The sequence below is a fragment of the Paramormyrops kingsleyae genome, chromosome 20 (genome assembly GCF_048594095.1).
Source record: "Paramormyrops kingsleyae isolate MSU_618 chromosome 20, PKINGS_0.4, whole genome shotgun sequence".
Taxonomy (NCBI): domain Eukaryota; kingdom Metazoa; phylum Chordata; class Actinopteri; order Osteoglossiformes; family Mormyridae; genus Paramormyrops; species Paramormyrops kingsleyae.
Genome location: NC_132816.1, coordinates 13,963,230 through 13,982,160, shown reverse-complemented (window position 1 = coordinate 13,982,160; position 18,931 = coordinate 13,963,230). Strand labels below are relative to the sequence as shown.

The window sequence follows — 18,931 nt, the reverse complement described above, 5'->3', positions numbered from 1 at the left end:
CACAATGTAATGAACTAAAGACAGATCTGGAAGCTAGGTAGATTATAAGTAAACGGGCAAGGAAGTAAACCAATGATTTTCAGCTCAAACAGCTTTGACAGGAATCAGGTTTTGTAGTCTATTATTATTATTATTATTAATATCTGGCGTACAATAAGGTGTCAGGTCTTTTGTTTGAGTGTGACAGATGTTTGAGTAATACTTGCAGTAAAGAAACTATCTTAGATTAACCTACCACTTTTCCAGTTCTACAGCTTGTTATTGACTCATATGACCGGGAAGGCAGAGCAAACAGCATGATACGTAAGAGACCAAACAGGGAAACCTCACCGTGCACGCATAAGCTGTTGTGAGCCGTTTTTATACTCTAAGGAAATGGTAAAGAAATTACACCGAGTCCGACAAGACTGCATTACCACCGTTTGACCAGCAGATGTCATGATAGTGCATGTTTTCTGTCTCGCACTCTGACCGCAGCATATATGTGAGCGTGACTACGTCATCGGTGTTTCAAAATGGCCACCGTTCAGGGAGCGAGTCGAGGTGGTTACCGGTCGATGTGCTAATAATAATAATATAATTATAGTATTAAAAATCCACCGGAGACTTTTTCGGCTGATGCCCCTTTTACAAGCAAGCGTGTGGCTGTCTCGGCTCTTCTGACATGATGTAAGCGGGCGCCGTAAGATGCTGGCCGGCGCGGCGTGCGGAGGAGCAGAGCGCAGATCCGTGTTGCCCGTAGCGGCGCAGCCGCTGCGTTTTTTGTTGTGGAGCTGCAGGAGGGCGCCGTGAATGAGATGGAAGAAGCCGCACATGGAGTCCCGCTGCCGCCTTTGTCCGTCGATGTCAATGAGAATGAAGAGATCGCCAAGCGTGACGCGGCTGTCCCCGGCTCGGTAAAGGTCAGCGGGAGTCGAGTCTGTAAGAAGCCGGAGGGGTCGACAGCGGGCGGCGCTCCCACTGCCGGCGAGAGGGATGCGAACACGGCGCCCGCCGGACCGTCCCGCTGCGGCCGCGTCGGCGACGGCAAGATGCTGGGATTCATCACGGAGTGTCTGCCTGGGATTAAAGACGGCTGCGGGGGCTCGGAGCGGCGGGAGGACGCCGCGCTCAACGGCTTTGGGGAGAAGTCCGGGGGGGTAGTGGCTGGATCCGGAGGCAGAGGCGGGGGGACCGAGGGAGCTTTGACTTGGCCGGGTAACCCTTGGCGGGGGGAGGTGAACGGGATGCCGCCGGATGGGGTTTCACCGGGGGCCGGCGGTCGCTTCTACCCGGACACGGCGCCACGGTCCTCGGTGCCCCGTTCCGCGTCATGCGACGGGAGCGGCGGACGCTACGTATGCACGGCCGGTGGCGATCCCCGGCGGGGCTTGCTCGTGGGCATCGCTGACCGGCCGGACGGGGCTCCCAATGGACTTGAGGGGGAAGGGAAAGTGGCGAACGGGGGCATGTTGATAGCAGAGGGAGAGACGGATCCGCGCCGTGCGGCCGCCGACGGCCATCTCCGGCGCTTGCACGATGAGACTCAAAGCAGCTCGTCGCCGGCATCGTGTGGGAGCCGGAGATCGGGCTCCGACGAGGAGGAAGCTTTTGGGATGTCGCACAGGGCACTGACGGCCAAGGCCGAGGAGTCCAGCCGTCCGGGGCCCGACCCACCGTGTCTGTCGCGGTCAGAAGACGGGACCGCAAAGATCCCCCGCAGGCCATGCACTCTCAGGACTAACCCTAAGGGCACAGTGTCCCGCAGCTGTGATGCCACCCCTCTCAGCCCCTCGGGCGACTCCATATTCACCGACCCGGCAGCACACCTCGATCCGGGCTTCCAGACCAACGCTCCGGCCCCGAGAAACACCTTCGAGGGCAGCCGGCGGCAGAGCGCCCCTGAGAGCATCCCGGACGTCCTGGGTGGTGAGGAGGACCCTGCCTCAGACCAGGTGCTGAAACAGAAACGATATGGGATCTCAGAATTTTTCGGCAGGTAAAATGTCCTCTTATCCTCCCCTTTCCGTCCCCTGACACAGTTATTACCTAGATTTTCATTTGCCTTATTAAGTACAATATTAATGACCATACATAGTCTTGCCCGAAGGAAGAACCAGTTGTATGGTTAATTTAATGATAAATTAGTGTTAGTAATTTTGTCATTAGCAGATGATAAATATGCATAATTTATTAGGCAATGTAGTGTCTGAAAATCACGGCGTGTGTGAAGTGTCATAGTTAATTTTATTGTTTCTGCTCATCAGTGTTCAGTATGGGATTGATATAAAGAATTTTCTCAAAAGTCATTTAAGGTTTTCTCAGGTTTCAGAGATTCTTGTTTTCAAATAATCCCACAGCGTGTCAGTCCTTCGGTCGGCCGTAAGGGAAGCTGGACCACAGATGCCGGGGTCGGGACTCTGCCGGCAAATGACAGCTTGCCTCAGGGCTCAGACCCTCAGTTTCTCATCACGGCTGGAAATTTAGCTGCATTCAGATGGATAATAAATCGTAGGAAATCTTAACAAGCCGTTGAGAGACAGGCCAGCCGTGCCACCATTGTACGAATTTGTTTGCATATACTGGGCATACCGGAAAAGTACTATTTAACCGACATGTAATATGGCAGCGAGTATGTTATTGTTTTGTTTAATAGGACGTCATCTCTGAAAACTGAGATGGTAGGGAAAATAAACTTGACATCTAAATGTACGATTTCGCAGGTGTCCGCTGTTAAAGGGAACTGGTTAATGTAAAGCGGCGTTGTTTGGTTACGCCCGGGCCGTCTGTGGGCGTGTCGGTGTTTTCCCGAAACACACGTGAGAGGGCGAAGGTAACCTCGCGGACGGAAGTGAGGAGCAGCCCTGGTCAGTCACACGCTGCTTCAATCAAACGTGCAGTCACCTTCCTGTCCACTGTAGGACATGACTCATTTCTGGGTTAAAGCTCAGTTATTAACCAGTTTAGTAGAAAATTAATAATCGTGCCATTTTCTTCTGGGGTTGCACTGTAGTGTATAGGAGTCCTAGTGTACTCCCCGATTTGCTAAGAATAATTGAGCCGTTCGTTGCTGATTCATTTTGCCACTGGGACATGACATGCTAGTATTGCAGAATGCAATTTTATTTTGTGTTGTGCGTTAAAGATCACGTTTTGGCTGCACTGCGCGTGGTTGTTGGGAGTTTGGCAGCGATCACAATACCCTGAGCGTGTCACGCAACGTGTGATTGTCTTCCAAGGACATTAAACGGTATTTTGGAAGTGCTATTATGAGATGAGAGAACTCTAAAGTTCAAGTAGTGCATTATTATTGTTAAGTCATTATCTTACCCAGCATGGACCTAATTTAACAAAAAAATAATAATGTGGTGCTTGTGATGACCCTGGGTTTTTTCCCCCTCTAAATCCGCCCCCACGCAACCCCGGCTAACGGCCCTGTCCTGAGGGCAGCTGTGATCCGAGACTTTCTCTCAGCTGATGCCGAGCAGTAGATGTTTGTAAGGTCTTAATTGTCGGCGCTCGGTCACATGCCGAATCCCCGGTACGCCGCATACATTTCATTGCTGCCGCGAGACGACCCTCTTGGCTGTGAGGAATTCAGACGCACACATTTACTTCCCCTTTTATTTATGTAAATGGGCGCTCGTCATCTATTAGCCAGGAAATTGAAACAGGCACCGTGTAACTCGGCCTTTTAAAAGAATTAATTTGAAGCAGAATGTTTTCGGCGAAAACAGAAATCGCGAATGCCTCGTCTTGCGCGCGTCCTCCAGGGAAGCCATAATCTCCCCCGTTCTGGTTCATTTGATGCCGTGTAAGTGCTCCGCGCGTGCATATTAGTTAATGGTAGTTTTTCAGCTTGGAGGAGAAAGCTAGTTAAAAGTCCAGGGGGGGCGGGATTAACCGCTGTCGTTTTTAAGTGCATTTTTGGATGCCGGGCATGCGCAATGTGGTCTGCAGTGTGTAAAGAAAGCATTCAGTCAGCAGGAAAGGTGCCAGGTGGCGTAATGATCCTGTCTTTGATGGATGCGGATGCATTCATGTATATGCTCAGTATCCAAAATCGGATCTAATGATCGAAATATTAGTTTTGTAACTTGTCTGTCTGGCTCTCTGGTACTGTGAGCTAATAGAAACCAGAGTACAGCTTTATGGGACCTACCTCCCCATCATAGATCCCTCCGAGGGCCTTTTGCGCGGCAAATGTATTACGCTGCATGGCTGCAGAGGGAGACGCTTAATTCTAACTTCGGCCTATAGCGTGCCAGTGTGATGTCATGTGACTTTTTAAAAACTCCCTTTTGGCTGTCAGGCCGGTCAGTGGCAGGAGGGGGAACTTCCTACATTGGTGCTTGGCAGAGAGGCAGGGATGTCACAGACAGCTGTGTGTATGTGAGGGGAGGGGAGAAGACGTTTCTGGCAAGGGCTTAAATAAGGGAGTGTGTTTATCCCTCAGCATGGTGAGAAGTTTAGGGTTTCTGTGTGTTGTCCAGAATGACACCTCGCAGCCTGGTGTTTTTCCATGCCTGGGAATCTCACTGCCTGCAGTCGTTCCTCTTGAAGGCCGTGTCGGAATGTGCTGTTTGCGTTGGATGTGTTCTCGGTGCCAGAAGCATTAGGAGCGGAAAGGTCCTGGCCGCCTGAGAGCCGCTCGCCCCTTCTCCCGAAAAGGAGGCTCGCCCCTGTGCCCCGCCCCATCATTTTCGCCGGCCAATAGGAATGTGGCGCAGAGATCATGTGATTGTTTTCCTCCAAACTGGAGTTTTCTTTCATGGGTTGGCTTTTTGCATATCGTGGCGCACCCTTTTCCCGCAAAGAGACGAGTTTTCGTTACTTTACCCAGCTCTTGTGAAACACCGCAATACTGCAATATTCTGTGGACCTGCCCCCAAGATCTGGTGCAGAGGAGACTGGAACATCAGCCGTGGAGGGTTAAGTCCTGCCCCCTGGCTGCGACTGCTGGTTTGCTGGCGGTTTCTGCTTCTGCTGTGCTTGTGGTTTCGGTTCTCGGTGAGATTCACTTTGTCACTCGGCATGGACGATGGAAAAAAGCGACGGTGTCAAAGGGAAGCGTCTTTAATAATTAATGCTGCCCAGCAGTGGGTGATCTCCTAGGCACTGAGCACTGGCCGCTCTTCTGAAGTATCAGGCAGTCGCTCCTCTAGTTTAATGGGTTGACTGGTTTTGTCTGAACACGACTTGCTCTCCTTGCTTCTGCACGTGGGCCTCCCCGCCAGTAGGCCTCCCCGCCAGTAGGCCTCCCCGCCAGTAGCCCTCTCCGTGGCTGATGTGGACACCCATTGGCTTTTCTTCACACGGTGTCCTGCTCCACTGGAGCGAGTCAGTGGTTCCTATGGCTGGCGGCTGTAACAGGATTCCTTGGGTCAGAAAGTGGGTGTGATGACCCCCCCCCCCCCCCCCCCCGATGGTAAGGGAACGCATGCTGGGGCGAGTGGGGGTGCCCGCAAGGTGGTCTCCTCTCATCTTCATCTTCATCTCCTGTGCTCGTCTCATTCTTGCATCCTGCCATCCGCTTGCTTTAACTGGATTGGTCATTCATTAGATAAATGACAGGGCAGAATAATCCATTTTACCAGTGAATGTTGTTAAGTCCCTGTCGATTTGATATAAGCGAGCCCCCCCCCAGCCTGTCATTCCACCCCTTGGTGAGAAAACACGCTCGAGACTGTGGAATTTGTTGCGCTGTTGGTGGCACGGTCAGTGGGCAACCACCTCCCCCCCCCCCCCCCAGACTGCAATGCAGCGGGGGCGTCGAGAGTGGCGGTAAGGGAACTGAATCTTACTGGTTCAGTGACACACAGGAGTGAGAGTCCATCTGACTGAATGAGCTTGGGAAATGTAGCTCCTTAGAGCCAGAAACGAACATATGTCTGTGCCTCTGTCTGTTGGTGCCTCTGTGCCTCTGTCTGTTTGCCTCGCCCTGCCCTAAAGCCCCTGACTCACTTTGCCCAGAAAACAAGCATTTCCTCCCCTTCCCGCCTGCTCAGCTGACTGAAACGATTTGCTTTCTTACCTCAAGATATTTCTTTTTTTTTTTTTTCTTCCTTTAATCCTAGCAGGGGTCTGTTTTCTAAGAAGCCCAAAGACCCGCTGCACAGCGCCCCCGGATGGAAGCTCTTCGGCAGGGTTCCACCCAGGGAGAACCCCCAGAAAGATTCCCGGATCATTCAGCAGGTACATACAGGCGTTTATTTTTTATTCATTTAGCGACGTGTGGCTGAGCATTTAGGGTATGGGGTCCAACAGTGAAATCACACTGCTGAACATGAGATTTGAACTTGTGACCTTCTGGTTAGGCGTTCGGTGTCTGAACCTGCTGAGCTATACGCCGCTCACGGAGGGGCGGAGCCCTGGCAGCACACCTCATTGTGTCTTCAGCCCTCTGAGCTTAGCCCCCGCTTGACCTCCCACTGCAGAAGTGGGATAGGATCCCCGTGGTCCCGGGAACGCAGATGCCCCACCCAGCATGGTCCTCCAGGGCAGAGAACCCCCTCTCCCAAAGCCCGCCGTTGTGGCTCAGAGCCCTGCCCGCTGAAGGGGAATGCACACTTCCTGTCACCTTTCCCTAGAACGTCATCGCCCTTAACGCTGGTGTTTACGCGCCTCCGGCGGCTGAAGGCTGTTCCTGTTTATGGGAAGCGCAGCTCCGTGGTCGTAGGACGTGTGATGCTCACAGGTCACATGACCTACAAGCGGTGGGGCTCCGTTACAGTCTCACTGCTGGAGATATTTACATCGGGGCAGTTTAGAAGAAAAGTAAACCCTGCAAAGTACGTATTTATGTTATGCTCTTGCGTGTTCTTCCAGAGAGCCAATCCCACCGCCATTAGCTGGTCCCAGTAGCTCAGCTGGGGACGCTGGGGCCCTTTATCGCTTCCGTATGTCTTTCGGGAGCAGCCCATACCAGAACTTTGCAGTCATGGGACTGTGTTACGCCACCTGCTGGCCTTCATACGTCACCGCGTGTCCTTTTTAGAAGCTCCTGTCTGTAGGGATTGGCACACGCATGTTCATTATGTCTGAAAATGCACGTTACTACTTATGAATATATATGTGTTTACAAAGGCCTCCGTTAAATCCGAGGTGATCAGTTCCTGGATATTTTTACTGCCTCCATCCCAGATGCTGCATCTTTTGTCTTCAGTAAGACGGCGCCACCTGCTGCTCATTTCCAGCCCCCCTCCTCAGGGGGGGGGCGAAGCGGGGGCAGCTGGTGCGTCGCAGCTGTCGAGCCTTCAGCTCAACAGGAAGTGAGCTCCCTGCCCCTCCTGTGCTTTTGTCCAGTGCGGTTGGGAGCAGCCTGAATGTCTGGACTGGTGGGGGGTCTCTGAAGGACACTGAGGCTGGTTTGTTTCCATGTATAGATGGATCAGAGGAGCTGAAAGCAGCCCAGTGCTACCAAAAAGAAAAACCCCACAAACATTTGCTCGATTTAACGTGCTTTATTCTCCTTCCCCGGGATCATGTGTCAGTCCAAGGGCCTGTACTACGAAGCGGGGTTACTGGCTTATCGGGGTAACTTATCGGATTTAAGGTACCACAGTTTAAATGGACTTCATATTGGTTCACTTACATTTTGCCCAGACTACCTTAAATCCGCCAAGTTACCCCGATAAGCCAGTAACCCCGCTTCGTAGTACAGGCCCCAGATGTCGTCTTGTTTCAAATTCATGCCTGATGACAAGATCTTCTCTGATACACCCCTGTACTGAGTTGCCCATGGGGGGGGGGGGGGGCGCACCTGGTTTGCCACCTGGGCTGATCCTCCCTGGGAGGTGGGGCGTGGCTGGCTGGCCCCTCCCCCACCCGTGACCCAACCTTTAACGTTATATCTCTTCCAGAGCGCCGACTGACTCTGTGCTTGTTTTCTCTTTTGTCAGGATGGTAACCCCAGCAGCCTCACCTCTGTATCTACACCCAATCTCTTAAGCGCGGGGGTATGGAATCTCATTTCGCTTACTCTCTCTTTGTCTCCGGTCATCTGTCCAGCTTCCTCTCTGCATGGGACCCGCTAAACACTCATTTTCGCTGCGTCCGTTGGCTGCCTGCGCTTCTAGCGCGGCGGCCTTCCCATGCTGCTCAGCTTAGGATGCTTGTCTGCTGCACCCCCCCTTTGTCAGCGATGCTCGGAGGCCTGCCTTCCCGGGTCTGCGGGACGACAAGGGGGTGTTTCCGTACACGTGAAGGGTCAGCCTGGGCCCTGCTGTGTGTGTATGCTTTCTGTGTCGTGCTATAAAGTTGTGGTGATCATTCATATAGGGCGGCACGCCCTGATCTTCCCACCTACAGAAATACAGTTCATTTTGAACAAAATACATACAATTCAAGCAAACACAGCCGACAGAATGTTTGTTTGTTTGTTTGTTCATCCATTTGTTGCCTAGATGTCTTTCATTTTGCCGGCTTGCTGAGTTGACTTTTGGCTCAGTCTCTGTGTTTACTGGTGGAGCGAGATCCAGAGAGCAAACTGCTGCATCTTCCTGCTTGGTACGTTAATGACACCCCACGGTCCTTATTTCAAGTTTCCATGTGCCACAGGATTCGGTTTGGTAAAATGAAGGAGTGCGTCTGTGTAGATTGTCCGTTTTGCTTTGTTTGTACTGGTGGTTGTTGGCACGGGGCCCAGGTTCATTGTTGCCGTCTTACACCGGTATGTCAGAGTCCCTGACTTGTTGGAGGAGGAGCTCAGCGAATCGGGGGAAAATAGGGAAACTTGGCAACACATTTCTGTAGAAACACGCATGAAAATGCGATTTGTCACTCGCCATTGAGTTTTTACTTATGCCGCAGTCGTCCATGCATACTTGTGGATGAATTCCGGGGGCAAACCGATGTGATTTTTCTCAGGAGGATGGAAGGAGGGTCCCATGCATTACATCTCATGAACCATCACCATCGCTTGCCCCTCCCTGCTGGGCATTCCCTAACACTTTATAACCACACCCATAAATCACTCGCCATACCGTCCATCAGCACAATGTGTCCAATGAGCTGCTCCCTCTCTCTGAAAGATCGCTGTCGCGTCTTACCAGTGACTTTGCGTGATTCTAAAAAAAAATGACCCACTGGTTATGAAGCTGACCCCTTCAGCCATGGTATCACCGATTTAACAGATCGAACCAAAACGGGCAGAACCAGTACCTTAACGCAGACTCCCTTTGGCTTGCATAACCACAAGACCTACGTGGCAATTTCTTTGAGTCGCCGAAAATCCACGGTGACCAGAACGATCCTGTTGTAGGGCTCTTCACTACTGACCTGGACTGCAGCCATACTGGGGCAAGTCAACACCTTGGCCGTGAGTAATTGTCCGAATCGCCGGGGGCGTAGAGAGGTGCCTTGCCCCATTTCTGCAGCTGGAAGGCGTTGGGCCAGGTCGTAAAGGGAAGTTCACAATGTTCTTCAGCTCACGAGTATAGTGTTCCCGTAGATGGTCTATTTTTAAGGTTTGAGATGCTGGCATATTAGCATATCTGAGGAATCTTTACCTTTGCCGTTAGCTGGTTAGTTTTCGTAGAGGCCTAAAAGGATTTTTATTTCATCGAGTCAAAATTAGAAGCTGTGCCCGTCCCCTCGGCCTCTCCCATTGAAGTGTTGTGTCTTTTCCTGATGCCTGTCGCTACAGTGTCCACCCTCGCCATCCTCGTCCACACCTAACAGTGACCAGCAGTGTTATCCCACCTGTGGATGCCTCTGCGTGTGTGTGAGATGTCTTTTGTCTTCTCGCTGTCGGCTCAGGAGTACGAGGCTCGCACGGGGAAGATGGTAGCGGGCCCTGTCCAGCCGCCGCACGGCCGGCGGAAGAACCTGGAGTTCGAGCCGCTTTCCACCACAGCACTTATCCTGGAGGACCGGCCGGCGTGAGTATCCGGAGGGCAGGGCCGGGGGGGTGTGGGGGCAGAGACGGTGTCACTCGCTCTGATGTCATTGGCCGGTCGCCCCGGGTCTCCATAGCAACCGCCATCTGGTTGTTTGTCCCGCAGACTCAGGATCTCATTAAAAATGCAGGAACCCCGCAATCCGAGCCGCCGGGGGCCCGGACCGCCTCTTGCACGGAACTTCCTACCCACCCCCCCCCGCGACTTCCTGAGCCTTCCATCACATTTCCATCTGAGGGGGCATGTGTCCATGTTGCCATGGTGACCCTCTAAACGGCCATCTATTTGTCTCCCCTCCCCTGCTGTAGGAATCTACCCGCCAAGTCTGCAGAAGAAGCGCAGCGGCACCGTCTGGAGTACGACGAGATGGTGGCAGAGGCCAAGAGGAGAGGTGGGTGTCGGGCCCCGGGCCCCGAGCCGTTTTCCAGATGTTTCCGCCGCCCATGGAGGAGGGGGCTTGTTAAGGGCTTCTCAGCCCCGGCTGGAGTCCCTTGAGGCCCGGAGGTGGAGGGTTTCTGATGGCGTGTCGTGTATGTATGCTCCCCCCACCCCCAAATCCCCCCCCCCCACAGAGATGAAGGAGGCCCAGAGGAAGAAGAAACTGATGAAAGAGAGATTCAGACAGGAAGAGAGTATCGCCAGTGCTATGGTGACCTGGAACAGCGAGATCCTCCCCAACTGGGAGAGCATGTGAGTTCGCCGCCGCGCGTCAGGCCAGGGGGAGGGGGGCTGAATCTGCTTAGCAAACACCTTTTTCTTCCCCTCCGCCCCGGGAAGAAGGAACAGCTCACATGATCCGTAATCAAGTGAGTGTGAAACTAAGGAACCGTCGTTGAAACAACCTGCATCTTTTTCTACAGAGCCACAGCTAGGAATTCTTGTTCCCCTGATTAAAAGTCACTTTGGACCTGCTTGGAGGGGGGGTGGTTCAATTTAATTTTATTTGTATAGCGCATTTTCACAACATTACATTGCCTCAAAGCGCTTTACATTATTCTCACTCAAAGCCCCCAGTGATAAAGCCAGAGGCACCAGCGGCAAGGAAAAGCTCCTTAGTAGGGAGAAACCTTGGGAGGAACCGGACTCAAGGGCTGGGCAGAAGTCAAGCGGGGCGGGCAGGAGAGACGTCACGGGCAGGAGAGACGTCACGGGCAGGAGAGACGTCACAGGCAGGAGAGACGTCACAGGCAACGGGGCGGGCAGGATATCCCAGGAGGGGTAGGGGAAATAAAAAGTGCATTAGCCAAAGGAGGGGGCGATAGAGGCAGTACAAACGGTTAGGTGAGTGCAGTTTGTAAGCTCTGGCAGATACGGCTATGGCAGCATAAGTAGGAGGGAGAGGCAGGTGGGAATGCAGGCATGGGGAGTCCCTGAAATGACAGCACTCCAATTCCACAAGGGGGTGTGAAGCTAGAGTGACAGCACTTGACAGTTCAGTTCATCCTAAGCCAAAGGCACCGATCCCCACCCAGCTCTACACCTCACACTATAGGACTGACTGGGAGTGAGCAGTTAGCTAGAGTTAGAACAAGAGTCCCTATAAGACTAAACAAGTGTGGTTTTAGTCTAGAATTGAATACTGAGACTGAACCTGAATCCCACACATCCACTGGGGGACCGTTCTACGGCTACTGTGCTCTAAGACAATGCTTTGCAGCCTGCTGCAGTTCATTCTACTCTAGGTACTGATAGATATCCTGTTCCTTTCACCTTCAGTCTGAAGAAATGATTTGCATAGCAAGCCCCCCCCGACTCTCCCAGGATATCCATGCCCCTACAGTGCCTCTGCTTCTCTTGTGCATTGGTGTGACCACCTGTCTCTCTGCTCAGCAATAACATTTATGCAGCAAATACGTTTGCTGGTGAGGAGAGCCTGTGGTTAGTGTGTGGGGGCAGCCACTGCGCCCCCCCCCCAGAGCCATTTTAGGGGGTAAGTCCCTCGCTCAAGGGCCCAACTGTGATGTGATTAGTCTGCCAGTTATGGGATTCAAAACCCACACCCTTCCGGTCGCAGGTACAGATCCCTATCCTCAGGCTGCACACACCTCCACTCAACTCGGTTGAGTGAACAGATGGGAATCTTTAAAAATATGCAGTCGAACAAAACCGTCCACAATCGCTGCCAAAACAGATGCTGACGCAAGTTGTTATCCGTTGTCAGGGAGCTGTCAAAGTAATTAGCAATTAACGATGGCATTTAAGAAGCAGTGTTGTCTTATTAATGTTCCGCGCGACTGAGTTAGCTCTGCGGCCGTTCGTGGTCGAGTGACAGGCCCGGGATGGCCCCGCCCGGCGTCGGCACGACAACGGGGACGTGCTGCTGAGCGTGTCGCCTCTGTCCCGGCAGGCGTCACACGCGGAGGGTGAGGGAGCTGTGGTGGCAGGGTCTACCCCCCAGTGTTCGGGGCCGGGTGTGGAGCCTGGCCGTCGGGAACGAGCTGAACATCACGCCAGGTATGTGGGGTGGGGGTGGGATCTGAGGATGAGTGGGTGGTAGCTGGAATCAGGGGGACCTCAGTGTCAACCACAGTTGGGTAGTTCAGGTCCAGAAATAAAAATCCAGACCAAGATTTTGTTTCAGCCAGCCAGTATAGTAGAAAGTAGCCTAGTCACAGAGTACTCTACTGGTTGGTGGAAACAAAATCTTGGTCTGGATTTTTATTTCTGGACCTGAACTACCCAGTTCTGGGAGGTGGGGGGGGGTCGAAATAAGTCTGATGAACAGGAAAACTGTAAATGGGTAGGAACAGCAAGGTGAAGTTTAGCTGGAAGTGTCCCTCACTACATGAATTGTGTGCTGGGCAAGATATCAGCATGAGAGAAACACCACCCCCCCCCCCCCCCCCAGTTAAGAGTAACCGCAGTGTCCCTCCCCCTGCAGAGCTGTACGAGATCTTCCTCTCCAGAGCCAAGGAGAAGTGGAGGAGTTTCAGTGAGACCAGCTCCGAGAGTGAGGCGGATGGTACGCTGAAGCTTGTGCTGTGTGCGCGTGCGTGTGCGCGTGTGTGCGTGCGTGTGCGTGCGTGTATGTTATCGTTTCCCAGACGCATCTATTTCCTGACTTCCTGTGTCAGACAGCAGTTTCCTCCCAGCCCTGCTCATCCAGCCCACTAGTATTTGCTGCTGGCTACAGATCCCAGACTTGCCCCCCCCCCCACTGCCATCTCGTTAAAATTTCGAGCGGCCGTCCTGACCACAGGACTCACCTGCGGTGAAAGGCCCTCCTCCTGCGTGTCTCTTTAAACACGCCTGCTCACCCGCCTGCCTTCCCGCTCTTGCCAGTAATTACTCATTCTTTCCTCTAACATCTGCGCTTAATTTGAAATGCACTGTTTTTGCCAATTAAACTTTCCAGACCCATTACAGCAGAGTAGAGAAGCTCCTTTTTTAAAAACGAGTATGACACTTTATGCATTATTAATGTTGGCTGCTGTATTCTAATGGAAAGTCGGCATTTGAAGCTGTTTATGGTGAAGGAATCATTCTCCTCTGGACGCCGTCCGGATTTATGAGCGTTCGGTCTGCTGTGTTGTTACTCTCCAGCTCTGGCATGGTGTTAGTCATGTGTGGATCTTTCTGAAATCTTATTGGTTAGCATGCTCAGTGGGGGTGAGGCCATATATGGCTTGCCGCGAGAATTAGGTGTGGAGAATAGCTTTGGAAAAGATGGCACCCTGGAGAAAAGTGTGAGGATTCACAGCAGGAGAATAGGGGTCTCTACATTCCAGAATGGATTCCAGTCTTTCCTAAACGTATCACGGGTTTTTTCAAGGCCGAAACCCGCTCACGTTTACGGTGTCCTTTGCAGATTCGGCTGCCTCTCAGGCGGACCGGGAGTCCAGCCTGGATTTGATCAAGCTGGACATCTCGCGTACTTTCCCTTCCCTGTTCATATTTCAGAAGGTATTGGTCACACGTTTCCTGTGGATGCTCTTAGTCACTTACTTACAAGTGCAATTTGAATAGTTATGAACTTGTGCTACAAAGTTAGTATCTCCTCTTAGTATCTCCCTTATTCTTGTTGATGGTGTTTGACTCTGTCTGCTGGCTCTCTGTCCTCCCCCTCTAACAGGGTGGACCATACCATGACCTGCTGCATAGTGTTTTAGGAGCTTACACCTGCTACAGGCCTGATGTGGGATATGTGAGTATCGTACACTCCCAGGAGAGACGCTCCTGGCTCCCCTCCCACTTTCCGTCATTTGGGCTGATCTAGATCACGTTTTTCAAGCCCATGGACAGTTAGGAATTGCGTCATGGAAGGGTGGAGGTAATGTGAGGGTGTACAGTAATGAGTGAAAGCACCCAGAGCTGGTGTTCACTTCCGCCCCTTAGGTCCAGGGGATGTCGTTCATCGCGGCAGTACTGATACTGAACCTGGAAGAGGCCGACGCCTTCATCGCCTTTGCCAACCTCCTGAACAAGCCGTGTCAGATGGCCTTCTTCAGGGTGGACCACGACCTGGTTAGTCACCTATGCTATGTTGATGTTGGCCCTACAATCAGGTGATTCCTGTCCCTAGTTGTGGGATTTGAACCTGCAACCTTCTGGACATGGATCCAAAATGCACTGAGCTGCACACGCTGATAACTGCCTTTCAGGTCACTCATCTGAAAATAAAAACATCCGGCTGTGGTGTGGCGATGCCAAGAATGATCAGGCAGCCGAGAGCTGTGACAGTGGCCTGTACTACGAAGCGGGGTTACTGGCTTATCATGGTAACTTGTCGGATTTAAGGTAGTCTGGGCAAAATGTAAGTGAACGAATATGAAGTCCATTTAAACCGTGGTACCTTAAATCCGACAAGTTCCCCCGGCAAGCCAGTATCTTCACTTCGTAGTACAGGCCACTGGATGTGTGGGTGCCCTTGGATTTATAACTGTGCTCTTTTCTTTGTCCAGATGCTGAAATACTTTGCCGCGTTCGAAGTCTTCTTCGAGGAAAACCTCCCTAGACTGTTCAGCCACTTTAACAGTTACAAGCTCACCCCTGATCTTTATCTCATCGACTGGTGAGCACACGCTCCACGCCAAAGGCATCTTCATCCTCATGTTTCAAACCACTACCTCCGTACTGAGATTCATCCGGGCTCTGAAACCTCAGTTTCTTAGCTTCGCTCTTGCACACTGAAGCATGTTGATGAGGGATCATACCCTTCATAACCAGTATTAGCTTCTGGAACAGAACAAATAATAGAATATTCTATATCTATGTCTGTATTCTGCCCTGTATACCTAGCATTAGTAAAATGTTCTATTCTGTTTGTTTTGTTTTGTTCTGTTCTAATCTGTGCCATGCCATGCTATGCCATACATAGCAGGCATTAGCGTCTTTGAGCCTGGATGTCAATGAAGCCCAACATGCTTCCCTTCCCTCTTTCTTTCCCTTCATCCCTCTCTTTCCACTCACGGCACCCCACCACCGTCACTCCAATTCATCTGCGGCCTCAGGATCTTCACCCTATACAGCAAGTCCCTCCCACTAGACCTGGCGTGCCGTGTGTGGGACGTCTTTTGCCGGGACAGCGAGGAGTTCCTCTTCCGCACTGCCCTGGGCATCCTGCGCCTCTATGAAGAGGTGCTACTGCACATGGACTTCATCCACATCGCCCAGTTCCTCACCCGTCTGCCAGAGGACATCGCCCCCGACAGGCTCTTTGGCTGTATTGCGGCCGTGCAGATGCTCAGCGGCAACAGGAAGTGGACACAGGTAGGACTCTCAGTCTCCGGATTATGTGCCACATCAGTTGTATTACAGAATCAATCTTTGTGGTTTGGTGGTAGGAACGATCCAGTGATGGACCTTGAAAGCTGTAAATCTTCATAATCAGTATATATAAATCAAAACGGGATGAAAACTAAGCAGTTGTACACAATATTTAGAGATGTGGTTAAAGGATATTGCAGAAAGGTAATATAAAATGACAATATAATAAAGGACAAAACTACTGAAAATTTAAAAAGGGATTAAACAAATTGGAATACAATAAAATTATGACCAAAAGATGGCTAAAAATATAATTAAATCCACTAAGAAAATCGAAAGTTAAAAATGCAGGGCTGTTAAAAGAAATAGATTAAAATGTATCTAAACAGCTAGAGTAAAGATTTTTATCTTTTTGAAACGGAAATGATTCGGTTTCACTAATTGCTACCGGTAACGTATTCCACAGTTTTGGTGCATAATGACTAGATGCTGCCTCTCGAATATATTTCTTTGTAACTCTGGGCACGCGCGTCGTAGAAAGTTATCAAGATATAGGAGCATTTCAATTTGTCATGGTCTGCAAAAGTTTTATATGTCTGTTGAATGAGAGAGCTTGAACGATTCCACCAATCATATTTTTGAATGTAAGAGGAATTTAAAGTTTTGCGCGGCAGCAGTCGTTGTCTTTGTGTCGCGTATCGGAGATCGGCCTTATCATGACCTGACGATATGCTGCGGGGATTTGCCCGTTTTGATCATGGTGCTAGTTTGTTCACATTCCCAGAATTCCTCAGAAATGCCACACGATTATCTCCCAGTAAAATAAGCGTGTGGTGACGCATGCCTGGGCTCAGCTGTCAGGAAGGAAAGTCAGATCTGTACTTCCTGGATCTTCACCATTTTTACTTCCGTGTAACACTGGGTAACTACATCTATGCGGTGTGGTTTTTATAATGATTGCGATAGTGATGATGAATAGGGCCGATTTAATTTACCCATATGCGCAGTTTTATTGAGACATTTTTTTTTTATCCATTAATACTGGGTATGTAATACACTTTAATGTACACAATTTCATTAATATATTCATTATACACTATGTTTTTGTAACAGCTACAGTAATAATAATGGTAATAATAATTTGCGGTACTATTGTGCTAGGAGCTGTTTTTCTAATGCTGCTGGACAACAAAATTGTCCTTTCCTGGGGGACGAATAACCTGAATTGTTTATTGCAGAATCTGTGCTTTATGTGGGAAACAGCACCATCTACATGACTTATGTGTAGCTACATTTTTATTTTAATTGATTGTTCTGGTTATATGTAGGTGTCTAAATTCTGATCGAATAAAAAGCTGTATTTGTATTTACGGCCTTGTTTATGTTTGTATGTTCTCCTCTTAGGTGTTTTCGGCATTAATGAAGGACGGCAAGGATGTGGACAAGAACAACAGCCCAGCGCTAAAAAGTTAATGATTGCTCTTTGTTCCTGTGCGGTGAAAACGCGGGGAGCGACGGATCCACCAGCTGATCTGAAGCGCAGCTTGAAGACGAAAGCTCCTGATAGCCAGTATTGCCGTATTAAATGTTTGGCGCAAAGGTATTGAAAGCCGGGAAGTGTTAGGTCACAGCAGTTATAACCCTTCGTATCGGAACAATTCCACTTTCTTTCCCAAAGTACGACACATTATCATAGACTGAAGACATTTTAACTCCTATCCGTTTGTGAATAAAGTAACTGATCTAGAAATTCCACTAACATTATTTATGTTCCATTGACACTTTGATGGACCAAACTAATAATGCGACTAAAATCTGATTTGAAAGTGCATAAATCACCACACATCAGAAAAACCTACGTTTCCCATGTCCAAGGCTATATTAACACTAAGTATATTGCGTATATTTACTTCCACTTCACTTGAAATCAATGCAAACGAATCGTGTAATGATCTTGCAATAAACACTATTCCTTTTAAGTTAACAAAAACTGTTTTGTTGTTATGAGCTACACGCAAATCTATCTGAAATCGTCTCTCTGAGTTTTTTTTTCTTAATTTCAAAAGAAATGTGTTTTAGCTAAAATACTAAAAGTTGTGGAATTGTTCAACGGAAGCCGCCGGTTATGAAGTGCAATAGAGCTCGGATCGGCGCCGAGATGAGTCTCTCGCCGCCCGGGTCTCATTCCCCTGCGGGTCACGCTTGATAGCTTTACGGTGATTCTTCGCGGAATGGGGACGGGGCAACACGCCTGTCGGGCATCACCAGAGCACCAGAGCGGATTCTCATTTTAACATCTGAAGTGCGGTTAAAAGAAACGGTAGCCTACAAGCTTACTTTTTAAAGATCCCATTTCAGCAGTTGAATGCAATCTAGAGCCTTTTTTCTACAGACATGTATTTCTGTTCATTTGTACAATGAATGCATCTGTTTATTTTGTAGTATTTCTTCATATTATTTTGAGTTTTGTCTGCGTGTCTACTCTTTATAACAATATCTATAGCTGTACATCTCATCTTTGTATTTTAATTTGAAGCGGAGTCATTTAGTCGATTTTTCTACTATTGCTACTCTTGTACAGTTTTCATACCAAATACAGGTACTGTATATTAAAATCAATTGTAAATATATGGAATATCTCCTTGGTACAAAACCACTAGTAACAACTTCATGTGTAAATAAACGTAAGAAGCAGAAACTCGAGGTGCGGTATTTATTGATGCTGTAAAAACACAAACACCAAGTCTTCGGACCTTTGCTTGTTCCACATATTTCCCCATCTAAAATCACCTTTTAAGATTTGTCAAAGAAATAAATTACTACCGACTACGAAGTTCAGCGCAAGAACAAGAAATTTGGTGTTATGTATCAGACTAATTTGCAAACCAATAATTGTCAGTACTCACAGATCATTTCCTCCACTCCTTACGTCCCATGGAAGACAACATTATATACGTTCATTCCGTTTAAATTAGTCTGTGTGAATTATAAATTCAACACGATTCGTGATTTTTTTAATTATGTGTACAGAGGTGAGTGGCATCTAATTACCGGTTAACTCAATTGGTCAGTGCGTACGACGATAACATCAGGAACGCCGGTTTGACCCCCGTACGGGCCACACCTGACCTGGTGGTCTTATCCTACTAAAAATGTCATCAGTGCGCATGACTTGTTCTTTAACGCAGATTGCACTGATGAAAACCCACAATTTTATATTTGCGAAATACTAACTGTGTATATGTTTTATTTTTGTGCATCGATATTAGTCATTTACAGCCCATTGTTGCTTTTTGAATTTTATATTTACTTACATATGTGCACTGTTTCACTGGTATGCATGAGCA

General features: G+C 49.5%; 1 protein-coding gene across 7 annotated transcripts; it reads left to right on the top strand.

Annotated features, from left to right (window-relative positions):
- The first annotated feature begins 515 nt into the window (after positions 1-515).
- tbc1d12b (TBC1 domain family, member 12b) lies at positions 516-18,282 on the top strand. Of its 7 annotated transcripts, none has more exons than XM_023842355.2 (14): positions 516-1,978; positions 6,057-6,174; positions 7,881-7,937; positions 9,739-9,860; positions 10,187-10,269; positions 10,451-10,568; positions 12,226-12,332; positions 12,760-12,840; positions 13,687-13,781; positions 13,951-14,022; positions 14,214-14,342; positions 14,780-14,889; positions 15,329-15,587; positions 16,989-18,282. In XM_023842355.2, the coding sequence occupies exons 1-14, from the start codon at positions 798-800 to the stop codon at positions 17,055-17,057; spliced, it is 2,601 nt and encodes an 866-aa protein (XP_023698123.1). In that variant the 5' UTR covers positions 516-797; the 3' UTR covers positions 17,058-18,282. The 7 variants fall into 7 exon arrangements, with proteins under 7 accessions (XP_023698123.1, XP_023698125.1, XP_023698124.1 ...); XM_023842356.2 differs by having other exon boundaries at positions 517-1,978; positions 6,060-6,174; XM_023842361.2 differs by lacking the exon at positions 516-1,978 and adding an exon at positions 2,925-3,793 and having other exon boundaries at positions 6,060-6,174.
- Positions 18,283-18,931: the final 649 nt, after the last annotated feature.

Bases quoted from the DNA above. Each gene is read 5' to 3' on its own strand.
- tbc1d12b (XM_023842355.2), top strand. From the start codon at position 798: ATGGAAGAAGCCGCACATGGAGTCCCGCTGCCGCCTTTGTCCGTCGAT. The intron at 7,938-9,738 runs GTATGGAATCTC...CTGTCGGCTCAG, and splicing joins CCAATCTCTTAAGCGCGGGG to GAGTACGAGGCTCGCACGGG. The intron at 13,782-13,950 runs GTATTGGTCACA...CCCCTCTAACAG, and splicing joins CCCTGTTCATATTTCAGAAG to GGTGGACCATACCATGACCT.